The sequence below is a fragment of the Panicum hallii genome, chromosome 9 (genome assembly GCF_002211085.1).
Source record: "Panicum hallii strain FIL2 chromosome 9, PHallii_v3.1, whole genome shotgun sequence".
Taxonomy (NCBI): Eukaryota; Viridiplantae; Streptophyta; class Magnoliopsida; order Poales; family Poaceae; genus Panicum; species Panicum hallii.
Genome location: NC_038050.1, coordinates 6,071,942 through 6,092,457, shown reverse-complemented (window position 1 = coordinate 6,092,457; position 20,516 = coordinate 6,071,942). Strand labels below are relative to the sequence as shown.

General features: G+C 52.0%; 2 protein-coding genes and 1 pseudogene across 2 annotated transcripts; 2 read left to right on the top strand and 1 right to left on the bottom strand.

Annotated features, from left to right (window-relative positions):
* The first annotated feature begins 4,589 nt into the window (after positions 1–4,589).
* LOC112876230 (1-aminocyclopropane-1-carboxylate synthase 1-like) lies at positions 4,590–6,806 on the top strand. Its single transcript, XM_025940291.1, has 3 exons — positions 4,590–5,053; positions 5,171–5,331; positions 5,480–6,806. Exons 1-3 carry the CDS (start codon positions 4,748–4,750, stop codon positions 6,462–6,464), a joined length of 1,452 nt encoding a protein of 483 aa, XP_025796076.1. The 5' UTR covers positions 4,590–4,747; the 3' UTR covers positions 6,465–6,806.
* An 8,760-nt stretch (positions 6,807–15,566) lies between these two features.
* LOC112873919 lies at positions 15,567–17,521 on the bottom strand (annotated as a pseudogene).
* A 211-nt stretch (positions 17,522–17,732) lies between these two features.
* Positions 17,733–19,624, top strand: LOC112877408 (skin secretory protein xP2-like). Its single transcript, XM_025941707.1, has 2 exons — positions 17,733–18,100; positions 19,450–19,624. The coding sequence occupies exons 1-2, from the start codon at positions 17,733–17,735 to the stop codon at positions 19,622–19,624; spliced, it is 543 nt and encodes a 180-aa protein (XP_025797492.1).
* The last annotated feature ends 892 nt before the right edge of the window (positions 19,625–20,516 follow it).

Genomic DNA, 20,516 nt, shown 5'->3' with positions numbered 1-20,516 from the left:
CGTGCCCCTCACTGGCGGAGCGAATGCCCCCTCCCCCGGACACGGGAGGAATTATGTTGATTAGCTTTAGTCCTTAATTATGTTGATTAGTTTTTTAAGTGGCCAAGGCTCGAGTGTGCCTGACTAAATTAATGTAATAGTAGGAACCAAATATGCATTGCATATATATGTTAGGAAATAATAAGCAATTCTTATTTTTAAATCTTAGATTCAGTTTGTTTTGTCTTCCCAAGCACATATTGAATCTATGTAATGTGGAAAATATAAATTATGTATTAATTGTGAAAGTATTATTATTTTTTTATGGGTAACCATGGAAGCATCATTAAAACTAAAAGTAAAAACTTTGCTTCTTTTACAAGATATGGGGGATTTTGTATAAGATTTTTTTATTTTAGAAGAGTGTCAATCTTCAATTTTGTGCACCACTGTAACGTCTGAACTGCGAGAAAAGCTCTCAAAGACAACATCAACAAGAAACAACACGAGTTTAATTGTTATGTGTAATTCTTTGCTTTACCCTTATGATTGGGTGTGTCTATAGTTCGTGTTCGGTTCTCTGTAATTCCTAGCTCCGCGCCTAGTGTCCCTGGCAGAGCTATGTGCACTTTGGTATTTCTACTTTTTATTGACAGCAAAATTCACTCATCTGGTGTACATCAGTACATGTGAAACTCACATTTACAAAAATAACTAACTAAATATGCATATATATATCTTTTTTGAGTTTATACTCATCTTGTACACGTGCGCACTTTATGAGTTTATACACTATAGTAGTACAACTTAAACCAAATCACTGGGAGGGAAAAGAAAAACACATCCTGAATACTACATGAGGTGGAGTCTTCAATGAGAGACGGCAGACGACGACGGCCAGCGGCCACGTCCTTCCTGGTCGGCTGCGGGCGGCCTGGCCCCAGCACGAAGCAGCGCAGGAAGCCGGGCGCGACACCGGAAAAGGTGCGCGGGAAGGTCCCGTACCCGGGTCGTGCCGGTGGCAGCGGCGCGATCGGACCACATACATCGGCGTCAGCGCGGACATAGGAATCGGGGGGCGTCGCCGTCACGCGGTCTCATCGGGTCCCCGTCTCGCTCGCCGGACGGCGCTCGATCGCCATGGCCAGCGAGGCAACAGTGCGCCGGGGGGGGGGGGGGTGCGTGCCGCAGCGGCAGCGCGTCGGGGTCAGGGTCACCGATAGGCTCTGCGGCGGCCGGGTACGTGTGCGACGGGGGCCATACCGATACTGCCCGCCGGGCCGCCGGGGCCAAGCGTATCTCTGACCCGGCGCCCCGGAGTGGGGTGCTGCGGCTTCACGTCAGCAGCGGTGGGGGAGCCAGAGCCACCGTACCGGCGTGTGCACGTCGGCACGTCGCTCCTAGCGAGCCGCAGGGACCAGGAGCCCAGACGCGAACTGCATTGGCGACGGGCGAAACAGGACTTGATGCCACTGTGAGATTACTACCTGTTAACACGCACTCAGTAGAAGGTTTGGCAGTGTATTCCTGCCACGGTCATCTCCAACATTCTGAAAATAAATACTACCAGTAGGCAGTACGGTGTTCTGGGGGATCTTCCTGAACACTGTTGGGAGGAAAGAAGAAGAAGAAAGAAAACTTCTCAGCCAACAGTTCCTAAAAAATGGGTTCCCCAAAAAATAAATTTGCACGTATCATCAGTGGGTTCGAAATGTGTCGTGCCATGCATTTTAGGATCCGTCCGACCACGGTTTCTCCTCTTCAACCACACCCAAGATTTGATTTTAGTTAATGTGCACTCAGGATTGGGGATGCTATAGAAACTTCCGTTGTGCGCGTACCACTGTTTGGCCTCTTACATCAGCATAAGCGATTTGGAATCTAATTAATTATTAATTGAAATCAGTGCCATTTCTGGTGGCCGGACGGTGCTATAGAAAATGGAATAATGCAAGCTTAAAATAATTGGATAACTGACGATTAAGTTAATTAAATAAGCACCGCGCGAGCAAGGGGCCATTTGTATAAGACAATTAAAAACACGTACAAACTATTAGGATGGAGTATTTGGTCGCCTCCGGTGATTTTTGAAGTGATTTTTGGTAGATAACTCGTAGGTGTAAGGAACCGAGCAGTTTCTCGGATGAGAACTTCTAATAAACAAATCACTATTAAAAGGTATTTTGTCGTCCGATTAAGAATTTCATGGAAAAAAAGTTCCTAACAGCTTGTTTCTATGTTAAAAAAGGCTCCTAAATATAGCGAAAGAAAAGTGACACATTTAACTTTATTCAAAGTTTGTGATCCCTGCTACTACGATTGTCAACCAGCACTTGTCATTTAGCTAGCTACGTGCCCCGTGATAATATGCTCCTAAACCAGCGAGCTTCGCCAGCAAAAACCTGTGGCCGTTGCCTGGTTTCTGCGAACACTGCCAGGTATCTGCACTACTGTCTGCACCTGCGCATCCTGGGCACGAAATAAAAAAAATTGCGGCAGCACGAGACGGACCAATCAGACAACGGGATCACATGAAGCATGTCGTGCCGATTGGCCATTCCTAGCCCCTACTCCATTTTTTTTATAGGAGCACATCGGTTCGCCTCGTCACGTCAACGAAAGTACGAAACTGCCGCCGCCTGCCTGAACTCTGCTGGTGCTCTGGCGAGGTTAGGAAATCGCCTTCAGCGACCCCATCAGGCAAAGAAAGGTGCGTGAGCTTCGTCGGATCTCCGGTTCATCTTTGGTTTGTTTCACGGGCTCCAGAAGCTCCTTTTGGAAACGTTTTACTAGCTTCAACTTGGCACCAGTAGACAGTTTCATTCGGGGCGAAACAAAACAAGCTCTGCCCCAGCCGACGCAATGCGGCTGCTTGCGTTGTTATCAACAACCGGCGTTAACTTTTGCCGATAGAGTATGCCACGTCAGATTTGCAGCACGATTGAGTGGACACATACTCGAGCTGCATACGTTTCGTGGCACTTTTCTTCATTACCGTCGATCGTTCACGCGTTCCGAGATCACCACCGTTTTTGTGATAAAAGCTAGGAACAACTCTTTCAGTTCATATTCCTTTGTTTAGCCCAATGTAAACACACTTCTGATAATTATAAACAACAAGCTCGATCAAAAGACAAAATCATCAGGAAGTGTATGCAGGAACACTCCCCGTCATTTTCGTTTCATCCTTTACCACTAACCTCACTCGCACTGGCCTCGCTTTAATTTCTGAACAGACCGCGCCGAAATCAAAGTTGTCTACACCTACGTAAACTGAAGGGAAGGCTCGCGCATATATAGCTGAATTTGGAGCGTGCTCCACATTTTTGTATGGAACTAAAACTAATGCGTCTTTTATACTACTTTTAGCATGAGTTTAACAGTTTGGTTTCCATGTAATCTTTGTGATCCCTGTTTTTATTTTATTATTTCTTTGCTGTACCACTTACATAACATAATAACCTCCTGCGCGGTGGGGTATTCTATTGCCCTAAAAAAAAATCAACTTTTCTATTGACCTGTTTTTTCTTTCGCTGAATTTTACATGGGTGCTGCTCCGCATACAAGTAAGTTTGCTCTTTTCAACTTTACTTCGATGGGCATTGCTCCATGTGTTGTTTTTATTTTCTGATGAACTAAGCACAAAGCTTTTATATCCTTATTTTGTTACCAAGTGATCTGCGGTTGGGCTAATCATTTCAAATGGCGTCTAGCTCAAACCTCTATTTTCACCCCTAGTTTTCGAAAAATAAGTCAGTATGACAAATGACTCACATATCATTGGATTTATTCAGTACTAAAAAAATTCTATCATAGGTCTTATTTTGCATATTAAATTGCAAGATATTCAACGGTACAATTAAATCACATGGCACAAATAAGGGTTAGAAAAAAAATAGTAGGACTAGCAGTTAGAAGATTGCAAGCCCCAACAAAAAGCGAAACATTTAATAAACCATTCTTGAGACGAGCCAAAATCTACCCATCTCTTCTTTGCTTTGCTCCCCCCGTGCTCGTGCTCCGGACAAGGATTTGTCTTGCTGAACGGGCTCCAAAATTGCACGGACGCGGCTAAAATCCGCCTGCGCGCACTCTACCAAACAGCCACTCTTCAGCCGCCGAGGGACCTGAACACAGGAGCCCACACGGCAGAGACACCTGGTTGAGAACCTGAGATAAAAGATGTCGTTGTCAGGGAAGCAGAGGAGTGTACCAGTGTACGTGCCCCACTCTCTGACGACGGGTACTTCCGTTGCGAGCTAGTTGGCTCGGAGAACACGGCTTCCCTTCCACCTTCTCCGGAAGGACACAGCCCACTTCTTTGACATCCAACCCAGCCACAGCTAGTACTAATTCTAAAGCAAACGGCTCGCGCGTCGGGGATTATTCCTGTCGGCATTGCGATTAGCCCGTGATGGTAACCCCAGGCCATTCTCCCTGAACGAGTCCTCACTATCTTGACACAATTAATGCATCAGTTTCCTCCCTCACACCCATTGCTGCCAATGGTTGAAATTCAGCGCTCCATCCCTGTCTCTGTCTTCCACCTGCAGCTGGCTGCTATATATAGAGCTACCATGGAGCGCACCAGAATCATCCGCTACCTCCTCTTCTCTCTTCTCAGCTCTCTTAGCTCGCGCGCACCCACGCACACTCTCTCTCCCGAGCTCACTCTCGTGTCCAGCCCAGCGCGTGCCGCCCCCAGTTTCAAACCGACACAGAAAAGCGCGGGCGCCGAAGCCGACAGAGCGAGCTAGTGGCAAGCAAGATGGTGAGCATGGTCGCCGACGAGAAGCCGCAGCTGCTGTCGAAGAAGGCCGCGTGCAACAGCCACGGCCAGGACTCGTCCTACTTCCTGGGGTGGGAGGAGTATGAGAAGAACCCCTACGACCCCGTCGCCAACCCTGGCGGCATCATCCAGATGGGCCTCGCCGAGAACCAGCTCTCGTTCGACCTCCTCGAGGCGTGGCTCGAGGCCAACCCGGACGCGCTCGGCCTCCGCCGCGGCGGCGCCTCCGTCTTCCGCGAGCTCGCGCTCTTCCAGGACTACCACGGCATGCCGGACTTCAAGAATGTGAGCCTAGCTAGTTTACTGCTTCCTAGGCAACCCAGCCACTTGCTCGATGGTGGTTGCTGTAGTATCACTACAGTGAACTCAACAAAAGCCTGACGCGCACGTGACCCTCCGCAGGCATTGGCGCGGTTCATGTCTGAGCAGCGAGGCTTCAGGGTGGCCTTCGACCCCAGCAACATCGTACTCACCGCCGGCGCCACCTCGGCCAACGAGGCGCTCGTGTTCTGCCTCGCCGACCACGGAGACGCCTTTCTCATCCCCACGCCATACTACCCCGGGTATGTGTACACCTGGTGTTGCTTTTACTCATCCGGCCTGCCCATATGCGAAGGCGTACAAGTGGCGGCGGCCGCGCTATTAACTAATAAGGCGCACATGGCGGTGGATGGCTGCTGACCGGGCATGCCCTCCTCTCTCTGTCTGCAGCTTCGATCGCGACCTCAAGTGGCGCACCGGCGCCGAGATCGTCCCCGTGCACTGCACGAGCGCCAACGGCTTCCGGGTGACGCGCGACGCGCTGGACGACGCGTACCGCCGCGCCCAGAAGCGCCGGCTGCGCGTGAAGGGCGTGCTCATCACCAACCCCTCCAACCCGCTGGGTACCACATCGCCGCGCGCCGACCTGGAGCTCCTCATCGACTTCGTGGCCGCCAAGGGCATCCACCTCGTCAGCGACGAGATCTACTCCGGCACGGCCTTCGCCGAACCGGGCTTCGTCAGCGTCCTCGAGGTCGTGGCGGCGCGCGGCGGCGCGGCGGCGGACGGCCTGTCGGAGCGCGTGCACGTCGTGTACAGCCTGTCCAAGGACCTGGGCCTCCCGGGCTTCCGCGTGGGCGCCATCTACTCCTCCAACGCCGCCGTCGTCTCCGCGGCCACCAAGATGTCCAGCTTCGGGCTCGTCTCCTCCCAGACGCAGCACCTCCTCGCGTCGCTCCTGGGCGACAAGGACTTCACCCGGAGGTACATCGCCGAGAACACGCGGCGGATCAAGGAGCGGCGCGACCAGCTGGCGGAGGGCCTGCGGGCGATCGGCATTGAGGTCCTGGAGGGCAACGCGGGGCTCTTCTGCTGGGTGCGGATGGGCAGCCTGATGCGGAGCCAGTCGTTCGAGGGCGAGATGGAGCTGTGGAAGAAGGTGGTGTTCGAGGTCGGGCTCAACATCTCCCCGGGCTCCTCGTGCCACTGCCGCGAGCCCGGCTGGTTCCGCGTCTGCTTCGCCAACATGTCCGCCAAGACCCTCGACGTCGCCCTCCAGCGCCTGGCCGCCTTCGCCGAGGCCAGCGGCAAGGGCGCCCCCGCGCGCCGCGGCCTCGCCGGCGGCCCCGCCAGGACCATGAGCTGCCCGGTCGCCCGCTTCAGCTGGGCGAACCGCCTCACCCCGGGCTCCACCGACCGGAAGGCCGAGCGGTAGCCGCCGATCAGCCAGCGGAGCACTGTTCATAAACCACCGCCACGTCGTCCACGTACCGCGCACCACACGGCGGCGCTACAGCACAGAGCATCATCGTTAGCAGTAGGCGATTAGTAACAGTAATTATTCCTTATTGGGTCGTGTAATTTCGTGGGGTTATTTTTCCTTGAGCACCGAGGTGCCCGAGGGCCAGCCACTACTAGGTAGTAGGAGCGATCGATCCATGCCCATGCATCGCATCGTGTATTTTTTTTTACCGGGAATCCCTCGGTTTGTATTGGTGTACTATGTACGCAGCAGTCACTGTATCATTATTATTACGATCGAGGATTATTTTTATCACTTGTCGCTGGTCAGTACATAAAAGAGTTTTTGGCATCAGGGAGTATACGCTCCTGGTCTTGGACGCTTCTGTACTTCTCTATTCTTTGGACCGTGCCGGGGTTGTCGGCACTGCGGGCACGCATCGCGTCGCCGTCACGTGAAGGTCAAACCCGTAACCACTTGGGCACCATCGTTGTCGAAGCTCGCGTCTAGTAGTAGCAGTACTGGCAGCGAGTGTCTAGGGCGTGATGCAATCTACTCCTACTGAATTGAGCTCTTGACTTGACTGCCGGTGCTATGCATCGTCAGGATACGAGAGAGAGTTCACAACCAGGACCGCGCCTACCTGCATGGTCCAGATACGATTTGTGAGCTCATCTCATGTGGAAATGGAATGCCCCTGTGGTCATCCGATCCTACGCGGTCGACTCTTCATTCTCAGTCTCGGTTCTCGCTTCTCACGCTGCTCCACGCGAGTTGGAGCTTGCTCGGAGTGGGCTCTGCAGCTCCGCCCACTGTTCTTCTTCACGAAGCTGGCACGGTTCGGATCGGAGGCCCCCCTTTTTATTCACCCCAAATAGAGCCTGGTCTGTATAAGACTCTAATAATCTTGTCTTGGTGCCACGAACAAAAAACACCTTGGTTCGAGGATCGAGGATCAGTAACCGCGCCCCATTGTTTTTCTCACTTCCGGTGTGCTGAACTGATCATGTGACGCCGCCCAGTGATCCGGGGTGCCGCCAACAGTCATGACACATGGAGATGCCAAGCAAGCAGGACCCAAGACGGCAACATTCGCGGGGGGCATGCCAGCCAGTAGGCCCCGCCGCCGGACGACGAAGAAGCCACCGGGACCGAAAGGCACGCGGCTCCGATCATCATAGCAACGCCACATGGGGTCTCACCCGCGCGCCGCGACATGTCCCGGCCGGCGGCCGCGGCCAGGATCCCCTCCGAATCCCTCCCACTGGGCGGCCTGGCTCGGCGACCGACCAGCCCCGGGCTTGGCATGGGCGCGGGTGCCCCCGGACCCAGAAGGGGAAGGGGGCAGGCTGACTCTTCCTCGTCTTATCCTCTACAGCTCCACGGCCACGAGGTCGCCCTGCGGCCAATTATTTCCGGCACCGGGTCGGCTCGGGCTTTGCCGTTTTGGAGCGCCGGGACGGAGGCCGGCGCCGGACTTGTCGTGGGAAACGGGGGTACCCAAATGATGGATACAACTAACGGCTCCGATCCATATATCTGGATAAGGTGAGGTGTACAGTGTAGCTCGTGTAGAGGCTGGGCAGCCGTCCCTGTACGTGTGCAGCTCATATAATGCGAGCAAGTAATCTATGGCGTAATGCGAGGAGGAAGGAAGGAATCAAATGGCACAGTTAAGAGGGCGTTTGGATCCAAGATTAATTTTTAGTCCCGTCGTATTAGATATTTAGATACCAATTAAAAGTATTAAATATAGACTAACTACAAAACCAATTGCATAAATAGAGACTAATTCGCGAGACGAATCCATTGAGCCTAATTAGTTTATGATTTAGCAATGTTATGCTACAATAAATATGTAATTAATTAGGCTTAATAGATTTGTCTTATGAATTAGTCTCCATTTATGTAATTAGTTTTATAATTAGCTTATGTTTAGTCCCCTCAATCCAAACAGCCCTAAATCTTGAGGCGGGGGGGGGGGGCACTCTTATTACTGCTGTCAGTTTCGTTTCACTGGGGAAATTTCATTCCTCAGCGGCACAGGCTCGGTGACGAGGAAACTAAGCGAAAGCCGCTGCAATGCTCCCATTTTAATTTCTGTACCCTGCTCACATTAGTTAAATTAAACGATCCGTATGCACGAGCAAGTACAGGATCGGATGCGTGGCCGTGCCCGTGACGTTATCAGCGGAGCAGAGCTTTACTTGAACATTCTGGTCGGTCGGCCGAACCCCAGGAAACAATCCGTTAATCTGTACAGTAAGCGTGTGTAAGGGAGCAACTGATCTATTATATTTTCCCGGTGTGTCGGCGATGATTGTCACTAGCACCAACGATCGAGGACGACCGAGCGCCGCTCCCTGCCCCCACCGACTTTCCTCTTTTCGATGATGATAGCACCCGCCCGATATGGGTGGCCACAAGCCGCCCACAGGCAGACACGGTCGTCTCCTTCCCGGAGGCCGACGGCCGCCAGCAGCACGCAGCTTCGAAGCTTCCCAGATCCTGTCCAAGTCACCCATCAGCTGCATACCCTGTGCGTGCCCGGAGCCGTGCCGGGTGCAAGCGCAGCCTCCATTTCGAGAAGGCCCGAGCTGTACCCTTCGCCTCACCTTTCGACGCGCTTTTCCCTTAATAAGAATACAGTGCCTGCTACTACGCTGTCGCTTCTAGCGATTAAATTAGTTGCGTGCTTGCTACTAGCAGCTAGCTAGTACAGTCAGCAGCAGTAGGATCGAAACGTACGTGCTGTTCCTGCGTCGTGCATGCATGGGGGCGGCGATTAGCTTGTTTTCGGCGATGCTTGCATTGGTTGCCCGGCCGTGATCTCCAGGATCTGCCAACGACGACTGTCGACCGTGACGCCGATGTCTCTCCCACTCTCCCACCGCCGGAGGGATCGATCAGATCCTATGTAAGCAAGGACCCCTCTTCTTCGAAAGCAGGAAATGAAGTATAAAAAAGCTAGGCCTTTTTGGTGGTTTTTAGACTCGTTCTCGCTCATCAGCCGTGCCGTGGCGTGACGTAATCGTCGTAACATACTAGGCATGGGGTGTGCGTAGTCGATGCCCGGCCGACGGCCGGCTAATCCGTGACGACGAGCCACCGCGTCGGATCGCGCCGTATATGTGTATATGGCGTTGAATGTCGAGCGAGCGAGTGGGGGGGGGGGGGGGGGGGTCGTCGGAGGTCGGTAGACGAATGATCTGCGCTCGTAGCTCTCGGTGCCAGGGAGGCAGAGAGTGCCGAAAGCGACGGCAGTGTCAGCAAGCGGCGTTCGCATCGCACGCGCACTGCTAGCTTGTGCTCTGCTGAGTGGCTGTGGTGCACACGCATGCATGTCTGATGCCTTTGCCCAGGTCTCCGCCAAGTGACATGGGAGCATTGTCCATTTGTCCGTGACGACAGCAGGGATGGCGGCGGCGGCGCGTTGGACTCCCAGGCTTTTTAATTGGCCCGCGTGCGTGTGAGGGTTTTAGCTCAGAAGTAGTAGGGTCTAGGGGATGCATCTTGGGAAGCCTGCTTCCTGCTGGTTGCTGGCCGGAGGCGGTGTGGGGGCAGCGGAGCCTCAGCGCTCATTGCCAGTTCAGCTTGATGCATGGCGCACTGGGTGATCACAATTCCATTCACATGCTCAATAGGCAAAGCACACCGGTGATGTGACGGAATAATAATACCACAGGTTTGATTAATTAGTACCTAGGTACTTCTCGTTCCGATTAATCGAGCTATCTAGCATGCTAGCTTATGTGGGCCCTTTCAGTTTTGCTGCAGTCTTTGTGGTGAGCAGCGAACAAATTAAACCAGCCGGCAAGAGAGGTCATGTCATAGTCATAGTTCATACTGTTTTTGTTTGCCATCTTAATGCTAGTAATGAGATCTCTCTGTCCCTCAAATAATGTACTTTTAGCTTTGTCCCGAGTCAAACAGTCTTAATATTGAATAAGTTTATACGACAAAGTACCAATATCTATTATCATACCAAAGATGTGTCATCATATTCATCATGAAATATATTTTCGTAGTATACCTAGCTATAAACTCAATCAAATTTAAGGTAGTTTGACAGTAATTGGTAATCAATATCTGTCACAACCGGATAATGGTTACATCGTGTCTATATGGCTATTATGTTTAAAAAGGAAAAGGAAAAGGAAAAGAGAAAAATAGAAAATTGTGAATAACTATGAGCCCTAAGTATGAAAAATAATGGTAGAGAGAACAAATAAAATTTTTGAACATTTATAGACCCCAATTTTGAATAATGGTAAAAAGAATGCCAGAGACCAAACATAAGCAAATTTGAATAACTATAGAACCCAAGTTTATCCATGACTTTTAATATTTATTCCACTTAAAATTGCTATACGTTAGGAGCACAATTTTTCAGATCCTTGGCGACGAAACTATAAAGCAAACTTTATTATCTACAAGTTGGAAAAGCAGTGGATTCCTTTATGGTGTCAAATGTGTCATAACTTTTTATAGGATCTCAGTTTCTAAAGGTGTAGATCCTTTTACATCTTTCTAAGATATTATCACACAACCAAGAAAGGTAAAACATTAGTCGGTGAATGGAGAAACCAGAGCAAGCAATAGTGTCCATGGTTTCAACAGAAAAGTGACGCGCCATTGGTGATATAGAGGGAATAAGATGAGTCAGAAGATCTGTGAAGCAAGAAAAGTGTTTATGAAGGAACCACTTACCGCTACATTTTTCTAATATGGTTGAAAATATTGGTATCACGTCCCAAACCCCAAGCAATTAAGCAACAAAAGTGGGTGACAGTGAGCTAACAGAATAAAAGGAGAAGAAAGTACCCTTTTTTTTTACGAAAAGAAGGAAGTACATTTCAGTGACTTGAGGTCCTGAAGGAATTGAACATTTCGTATGATTTTTTTTCTTTCCTGTAGTATTATTGTGCTTCGCCTAAAGTCTTTCCTCCAAGATATGCCTAATCTTTAGTACATGGCATTGGCGAAACAGCTTCTACTAAATATTAGTATATTCCAGGATAACACAACAGATGTTCCTGAAAATGGATACAGCATTGATCAAGCAACATATCCAGGTAGGCTCCTTTCGTACATGTGCTGTGTTCGTAGGCATCCCATGCCACCATCTCCATCCGTGTAGCATGCCCCTAAGTCTGACTGAAGAGGTGGCTGTCGAAAAGGTTAAGGTACTGTGCGACGGAACGTCTCAAGCTTTTTGAACGACGCCGATGCCGCCGGTCAAATCGACCAACCCACTTGCCACCGGGGATCTCGCGCCACCAACAGCCGCGCGCGGCCACGATCCTCCCACGCAAAAGCTCGTCATGCCCAGCTGGCATGGCGGAGCTGCCAGCGCTCCGGCTGCCGAGCCCTCCCCGCCGGTAGCGTGTGCGCCCAGCGGCAGGGCGCCACCGCGCCACTGCCGCGCACGCCGGATGAGGACGTAGGCTGCGTACGGCCAACGTACAGTCCGGGCGCCCGCGGTAAATCGCCAAGGAAACCCCCGACCTGAGCCGCCGTTCGTCGCGAACTGTGGGTCTGTGGGTGCCGCCGCACACCGATATGGACGGGGCGGTGGCGTGCTTCGTGGTCACGGGCTCGATCGCGGCCACCACCGCCTGTGCTGCGAACCGCGACGTGCGAGCTGCGCGGGTTGGCAACAAGTGGGTGGCGGTGGCACCTGGTGGTGGAACCGCGGCGGCCGTGTGGCCCAAGGCCGCGGCCGCTCGACGTGTGGTCCGGCCGGGGCGTGCCTGTAACGCTGCCTGCACGCGGTTTTTTTTCACGCGAGCCACTTTTTACGACAACGAAAACGAACCCTCGCTCGCCGCGGGGCGCGCGTGGGGCTCGCTGGGACGGCAGGCGGTCGGCCGCGGGAAGCCAGGGACCCGACGCCGGCCGCACGCCGTCCGATCGGCCGCCGCCGGGCTGTCCAGAGAGGGTGCATGAGAGCGATGGATGAGTCCAGACCACGGTCTGGAAAAACCGGTAGCTAGCTAGATCAACCGTCGCCGACGCTAGGAAAACGGTAAGCGAAAGCCATGTTTTCCATTTCCTCCCGGCGCCGGAGCCGCACAGCCGGGTGATCGAGTTAGTTGAGATTTGAAGCCTGAGGCGACTGCCGACGTGAAGCTAGGCTAAACGCGTGCCGTTGTGAAACTTGTGATCTGACTAACTTAAACGCTGAGATGAACTCGGGAGCGCACGATGATCCGACAAAGGGGCAACATGTGGGGTCCTGCTAAACTTTCGGTTTGCCGGTAGCCAGCCAGCTAGCCTTGTACTTCTAACTTGACGGAAAGCTCGTGTGACCCTGCTTAACCAAGTATTTTTCCATTTGCGTTACACTTTTAGAGCTAGTTAAGGCAAATTAAAACATGTATCATTTTTCTAGTTTCGAACCTACAAGCTAGAGTGCTAACTTTTTCCCAATGTTTTTTTTTCACGTGGCCAACTGTTTCTTCTAGTATATTTAGATAATTATTACTACTATAACTGGCTATAGGGAATAATATTGTTGGTGATTTGATAAAACTGTTAGGAAAGGTGCAATTTGTACTAGAAAATTTGTCGGCTAATTGAGAAAAAGAGGGAAAAACCACTGACACCGTTGTCCACTACAGTTGCATGTTTAGATTATACTTACAGAAAAACTGTTTGACGCGGATTATATTCTTATTTTAAGTAACCTTCTTCCTCCTGTGAAATTTTGAAAAAAAATTGTAACGCCGTGCCTAAATCCATGCTAAGCAATCGTAGTAACCAGCATATGGATATGAACAAAAAGTGTGGGACAAACAAACAGACTTGTGATCGCACATGAGCAGGAGTTGTTCGACCGGTTGTTCCCTACTACAAAGGTCAAACGTGACGCGCCAATAATCTTGTGATCACTACCCAACAACCACGCTGTCCGCAGACTGTGCCAATAACTTCAGCCTGGCAATGCCGCCGGCCGGCCGGTCCATCGTCGATCGGCCGTGTGCCGCATCGCCCAGGAATTCAGAGAACACGATCGCTGTCGCCCGATATATCTGCACATGGACCACGACGCAAATTGTTCAGGTGCCTGGCCCATCGTCTACCTTCCAAAACGGACACGCGAGCCCGCCCTGTCCTGGGCTTGCCGTCCCCGGCGGCGGCAGCCGTGATGCCACGGTCCGAGGACTTCTCCCACAGGCTCCCACGGCACACAGTCCCCACCCGCCAGATCGATCTTCTTGAGCAACGCTGCCACCACCTCCTGCGGCCCTGCCTCGCCGCTATCCTGCATGCATGGCGCTGTACTTGAGTGCCCGGCCGCGGCCAGGCCCAAACAAAGTTTTCAGGTAGCGCGCAGACGGACGCGATAGCTACTCCCCATCGCCGACCCTTTTTTTCAAGAAAAGCTGAGCCTTATCTGATGGATTTCACATGGAGCTCCATGCAGCGGCGACAGCGCGGCCGCCGCCGGCCCCGCGTTGCCGGCGGCCGTGTCGACACCAGCGTGTGTAACCACGGTCGGCCGGGGATCGGGAACTGAGATTTTCAGAGGATTTTTGATCAGCCGCTAGTCATCCCCCGCGGCCCCAGCACCACGGCGTTCGGCCGGCAGATGGCCCCTGCCTGCGTGCCCATGGACGTACAGGCACTAGCATGTCAGAGAGAGCCGGGCAGGGAGTTTGGTTTCACGTGCTGCCGTGCCGCGGCCGGGGCCGGCCGGTTACGCCTCCCGCGCGCGTCGTCGTCGTCCCACATTGTTGGACGCGCGACACTGGCACGACGCAAACGAGCAACGGGCGCAGCCCCATGTGGGCGGATCGACGACGCAGCCGCGCGCGCGATCGGCGGCGAGCTGCAGGAGCGGGGCGAAACAGCGCGGCGCCACCGGCCGGGCCGGCCGACTGGAGGCCCCACCGGTGGCGCGCGCGCTCGCGGTCGTGGCTGCGTGCATGCGCGGTCGGCGGCTCGGCGCGCCCGGCGACAGGGACGGCCGCGCGGGCGCCGACCGGCCGCAGTACGCCGAGGACTTTGGTGGCCCCCCATGTCGTGGGATCGGACGGACGTGTCGTTCTCCGTTCCGAGCCGCATCCGTGGAATGCCTTTAGCTGCTACCACGGCGCACGCGCACAGGCTTCGCATTCTGTTGCGTTCTTCTCCCTGACAAGTGACAAGGAGAAGTTGGTAGCAACTTCTCCGGCTCAATCGCGGACAAGCAGCAGCCGCCAAACCGGCCTTGCCCCTGACACGTCCCGCCCGTCGTCGAGACAGGCTGATAGGCGCCGTTGACAACCGAGGAGAGAAATGTGCGCCATGTCAGCGCCTGGGTCGAACAGGGAGAGCCGAAGATGGCCATCATCCATGCTCTGCCCCATGCAACGAGCTAGACATTCGCTAGACGCCACCACCGCCCGGCTGGCCGGCTGAAGCCTGCACGTACGCCGCCGGCCTTGGTGCCCATCGGCCGATAGATGGGTAGGGTTGGGTCGGCTCGGCTGACCGGCCGGGCGTAAGTGCGAGAGCGCTACGCAGTGAATGGGGCGGCGGCATGGCGTTGGCATGGCGACCCTGTTTTGGGAGGATGGGCGTGCTGATCTGGCGGCTCAGCTGGTCCAGGAACTGGAAGGCGACTCGCGGGCGCGGACAGTTCGAAGCTCGAGCACCTGCTGCGTGTCGCCCATGTTGGGGCAGGGGGTCCAAACTGAACTCAACTTTTGTCTCTCTGTGGGCTGTGGGCTGTAGGAGCCCATCGCTGTGTCTGTTTTGGCAAGCGCTCGCTTCTCTCTTCTACCGTCGGCCCCTCGCCTACGGGGAGTGGGCTGGGCCTATATTTCGCAGGCCCCAAGTATTACCAAAAGGTGGGCCGGGAGATCACTAAATCTGGTCCATCACACTAATCCTCTAGAGAAGGGGGGATGGCTACTAAATGTCATTGAATATCAAAACCACATCTTGACACCTGCATACTATACTTGATACACAGAAGAGCACGCTTAAGTATGGCACGATCGCATTGAGGCAGCCAAGCAGGGTAAGGCACGAAAGCAGCATATCAATTTCGCAAAGACATTACAAATAGAAAGATGTTCACAGGCATTACATAAGTTAGCAGACTAACCGAGACGATTGCATTGCAAGTTTAGGTGGATCTGGTCTTGAAGGCTACACGTAAAGGTACAACTTTAACTAAACAGCGTAGCAAAGGAGATTTCGCCATCACATAACTTATTTAACTCTCAAATAGCCTGCCAAAGAAGACAGCAATTTAGCATTGGAGAACAAGATGCCTGTGACAATCTTCCAAAATATCTCGTGGTTTCTGCGAACATCTCTGGATCCATGGACATGTCAGTAACTGGCAGTGTCTCTGAAAAACTCTTCTTGTGCTTCCTCTTCCTCCCTAACTGTGTTGTGCAAGGCAGAAGGATCAAAACAGAGACTATCGTCCTCACACGAGAAACCCACAGACTCAATAGACATCCTCTCAGCGATAATAAGGCCTTCGTTGCTAATTTTACGTTTCCCACAGGACATTTCCTCGAAGTCTGTTTCACGCCCCCTGTATGTTCCAACAGCTGGATGCACAATCTTTTTTCCTTTGTACTCACAATGAAAACACCTACCTGTTCAAAAAGAATGGAAAACGCTCAGCAGCAAGACAAAGAAAAAAGATCAAAAGTATGTTTCTAGTAATTCCAGAAATTAAACTACAAGTGCACGCATATATAAATCTTCAGAGTAAACAACAAAGACCACAGAGATTTTTACATTATTCTTGTGGGAGATGGGTGGACTTGTGAGCACAAACGTGGGATTAGACATCATCTAGCTGCTTACCTCAAAACTCATTCATTATATCTAACGCCAAGTACAGGTTGGTAGTACTCAGCCAAAAAGTTCCTACTATTACCTGACATACGATGCACAGAAACCATACAAAATATGCCAATATGCTCTCAAGAATCCACATGGAAAAGAGGATTAAGCAATGGTAATTGGCAAGATCAAAGTTGGAACAATTTGCAGATAAATGTGATGCACTCAATGCGCACAAGGCTGCTGGTGCAGATCATGTCCACCTTAAACTCTTGATGTGGAGGGAACGCCGTGTCGTACCAGATGGTATTGAGGATGATGTTCGAGACAGGGTCATTAGCAGGACCAAAGCAGTGGCCTGCCTTGAGGAGGCCACGATGATAGCGTCCACGCAAGTCATCCCTCGGAAGCTGCGCAATTGCTTTTAGGTATAACACATGAATTTTCTCCAGAAGCAAAGTTCTCAGAGTCCGTGTGAATTCAAGGGGGAACTTGCTCAAGCTGTTGGTTCCTTTGATGTAGCGATTCAAGCGAAGAGCCGCTTGCCGGACAGGTTTCAGAGAATCAGGTGCCTCCTTGAGAGGTTCCTCAAGCAATTCTTGGAGCCGCCTGAGGTCATCAGGAGACAGGCGGCGTCCCATGGTCAGAATCTTCGAGAGTTGCTCAAGACGCGAAGCAAGTGACAGCGATCTGGCTGCAAATGTGACCGGCTCTGGGTGTGAAGCAGACATGGCCGCGCACCTGAGGGCTATCTCCGTGGTTGGGGAGGAGATTAGGAACAATCTGGCTCCCATCGCCCGACTGTACTCGATGAGGTGGACGGCGGCGAGCAGGTCGGCCTTGGCCAGCAGAAGGTAGTGTAGGGCCTCTCAGACGGGGAGGTGGCGGAAGTAGCAGATGAGGAACGTGACGAGGCCCTCGAGCGAGCGCTGCGCGACGGTCCTCGGTTCCGATAAGCTGCCGCATCCCAGCTTAAGAGGATGGTAGATGATGGCGCTGGCATCCGTGGTGATCTTGGACATGATCTCATCTCTCCGCCTCTGTGCCGCCTCCGCCGCCGCCGCCGCCGATGGAAATATAAGGGTTTGATCGCGGTGGTGTCTACTCGGCGTGTGCCGTGTGCAGTTGTGCACACGCTTTTTCATTACTGCTAGAACCTCACGATGTGCTTTATGATTTGTGCCTTGTCTGGGGCCAGCGGAAGTTATCCCTGAGACCCTGACTAATAAGGGCATGTACAACGCACATAAATGCGCCGTCTCTTGAGCCGTCTCTAGGGTGGTATTTGCAAATTTTCCTTCCAACGGGCTCCCCACGAAGAGCCGGTCTCGGGCTCGTCGACCGATGGCAAAGAGACGACGGAGTCTCGGACTGTACGCCCGAGGTCGTCTCCTCCCTCCCTACGCGCGGGTTCTTTTTCCATTTCGCGCTCGAAGCACTGCGTCGATGCAGCAGAGGACGGGCGCCGCCGGAGCCACCGGCTTCCGCCGGCCGACCGTGGCCATGGCGAGCCGCCCGTGGATCCCGCCTTCCCCCGCCGTGGTGCCTTCGCCTGCGGCCGCCCCGTCCACCGCGGCTGCCCCGGCCGCCACCCAGGGCGGCGCGCCGTCCGTCAGCCATGGAACCGCGCCGTCCGCCGCCCAGGCCGGCTCCCCGTCCGCCAGACAGGGCGCCGCGCCGTCCATCGACCAGGCCGGCACCCCGTCCGGCCCGTCCTCGTCTTCAGGCAGCGCGCGGCCCTCCACCACTGTCGCGCAGATCCCCTCCACCACTGGCGCGCAGATCCCCTCCACCATCTCTGAGTTGCTTCAAAGGTAAGGCTGCTCTGCCTTTTGCTGGTGGTCCCGAGGCAGTTGGCAGAATGCCTCACGCAGAGCAGCGGGCATTGCCAAATACTGGTGGTCGTGATGCATCTGAAGGTGTGATGTACAGGGAGCAGCAGGAGGAACATTAGTGAGAACTGGTTAGCTAAATTGTGTTGTGGAATGGTTAGCTACAACTTGTTTCTAGTATAATTAGTCAGTATTGGTATTTCTGTGATGATTGTATATGACGAAGCATCTCGATAATAGTAGGATTTCTATCTTATGGAAAAAAGTAGTATCTATCTTATCATTTAAGTTGAAAATCATTATATTATGGATTTTGTTTCCTCTACATTGTATCGGATTAATTATGATGAGTTGAAAAATATTATATTATGGATTTTCAATTATTTATATTAATTATTATTATGAATTAAAACTATGAAAATTCTTTTATCTATTATAAGTTTACAAACAACATACATGTGTCTACTAAACTATCATGCACAATTGATCCAACAAGATTTACTTCAAAAGACAGCGTATAGAGATCCCGTTGTACTACGCAGTCTCTTGAGTGTCTCTTATGCGTGGAAAACCGTTCAAGGGGCTCTACATTGTACATGCCCTAAGTCACATGTTGTACCAAGAGCACTGAAACATTAAGGCGTCGTCTTCTCTGGATTACGTTCGGCTTTGACCGACCTTAGTAACTCAATTACTAATAAGCACAACACTATGGATATTTTTCACGATTCCCGAACACGTCAAACTGAATCTAAGAAGAGCAAAAAAGATGGCGAACAACCTCCGTGGCACAAATAACTGGAAGCTAAACTTCAAAATAAAAAGAACTCAAAATGTACAAGGATTACACGAGAGGAGACATGGCAAATTCACAAACCCATGGTAGCAGCCCTTACATATAAACTAAAAATGCATCTAGAATACAAATAGACGGAGAATGCGAGCATTTTTATCATCTTGCAAATTATGCGGTTGAATTAAACTGTGCAAGGACAAATAAAATGAGAAATCGGTGTACGGATAGCATCAAGTTGCAACCATTCATGTATAAACCGTAATTTAAAATTATCATGCACATGTGGTTAGATGTTGCATATTATATCCAGTTTTATTTTTGTTGAATCTTGTACTTATATATAGATAAATTACCGTGCGAGAGGAAGAGCCGGCCCAGGTGCCGCCAGAGACGATCAACGACGTCGGGGAGGACTACCGGCCCAGCGGCCGGTACATCCTCGCGTCAGACCGCGTCGACGAGGCGGACGGCCTGCCCCAGGTGATCAAGGGCGCGCTCATGCCCCGGTCACGTGCCGCATCTCCGGGTGGATCAGCCTCGGCGGCGGCGCCACCGAGGGGGCGGGCCACGTGGTGCGCGTCAACCTCCGGGTGGACGACGAGTGCGTCGTCAAGGGCGGCGCAGTGTGCGCCGAGGCCGGGAACTGGACGGAGATCAAGGGCGCGTTCCGGCTCAAGAAGAGCCCCTGCGCCGCCGCGGTTACCTTCTGAAAATTCCTCGGGCCCTTGAAATAACGCCTGCCAAGGTTCTTGAGGGTATTAGGGTCTGCGCAAACAATCTCACGTCCTTGCAATTGTGCAAATGATTAAGGGCAAATTGGTTACCTCGTCAAGCACCAACACAACATCAAGCGGCTGCGGTGGTGGGCCGAGAACACGCTGTGCTTGTTCTCGCCTAACCCTAGCCATGTTGGTCTCTCTAGTGTGGCCGGCCAAGGATGATGCCTGCAACATCACAGCGATAAGAGGAGCTGGCGGCACAGAGAAGCCTGACGGCTCAAAACAATGACGACAGCATTGGATAGGCAGCAGCAAGAAGCAGCCGGCAAGATAAGAGCGTCCAGTTTGATACGAGGATAAGCCTAGGGGCAAATTTGTCCCTTCAGATCATAAGAAACAAAAATAGAAAAGGAAAAGATGGGAAATGGAGAGAAACCTCTTGATTGAAGAAATTTGTGAGTTCGGTGTCAAATTTTAAAAGTCGGTCGTATCGGGTGTCAAAAACAGTGAGACGCCCTAGTTGAGTGTCAAATATTAAAAAGAATTTAGAAGAGTAAATCCTAGGCCTTGTTTAGATTGCAACAAAGTTGCAATAGTGACACTGTAGCGTTTTCGTTTGTATTTGACAAATTTTATCTAATCATGGACTAATTAGGCTCAAAAGATTCGTCTCGTGATGTACAATTAAACTGTGCAATTAGTTATTTTTTTTTCATACATTTACTGCTTCATGCATGTGTCACAAAATTGATGTGATGGAAAGAGAGTGTAAAAACTTGGAATTTGGAGTGCATCGAAACGGGACCCTAACCTAGTTCACGGAGAGCATTCACGGAGAGCACAAGTCCTTTCGACTTTTTTTTACCAACTACTCTACATTAAA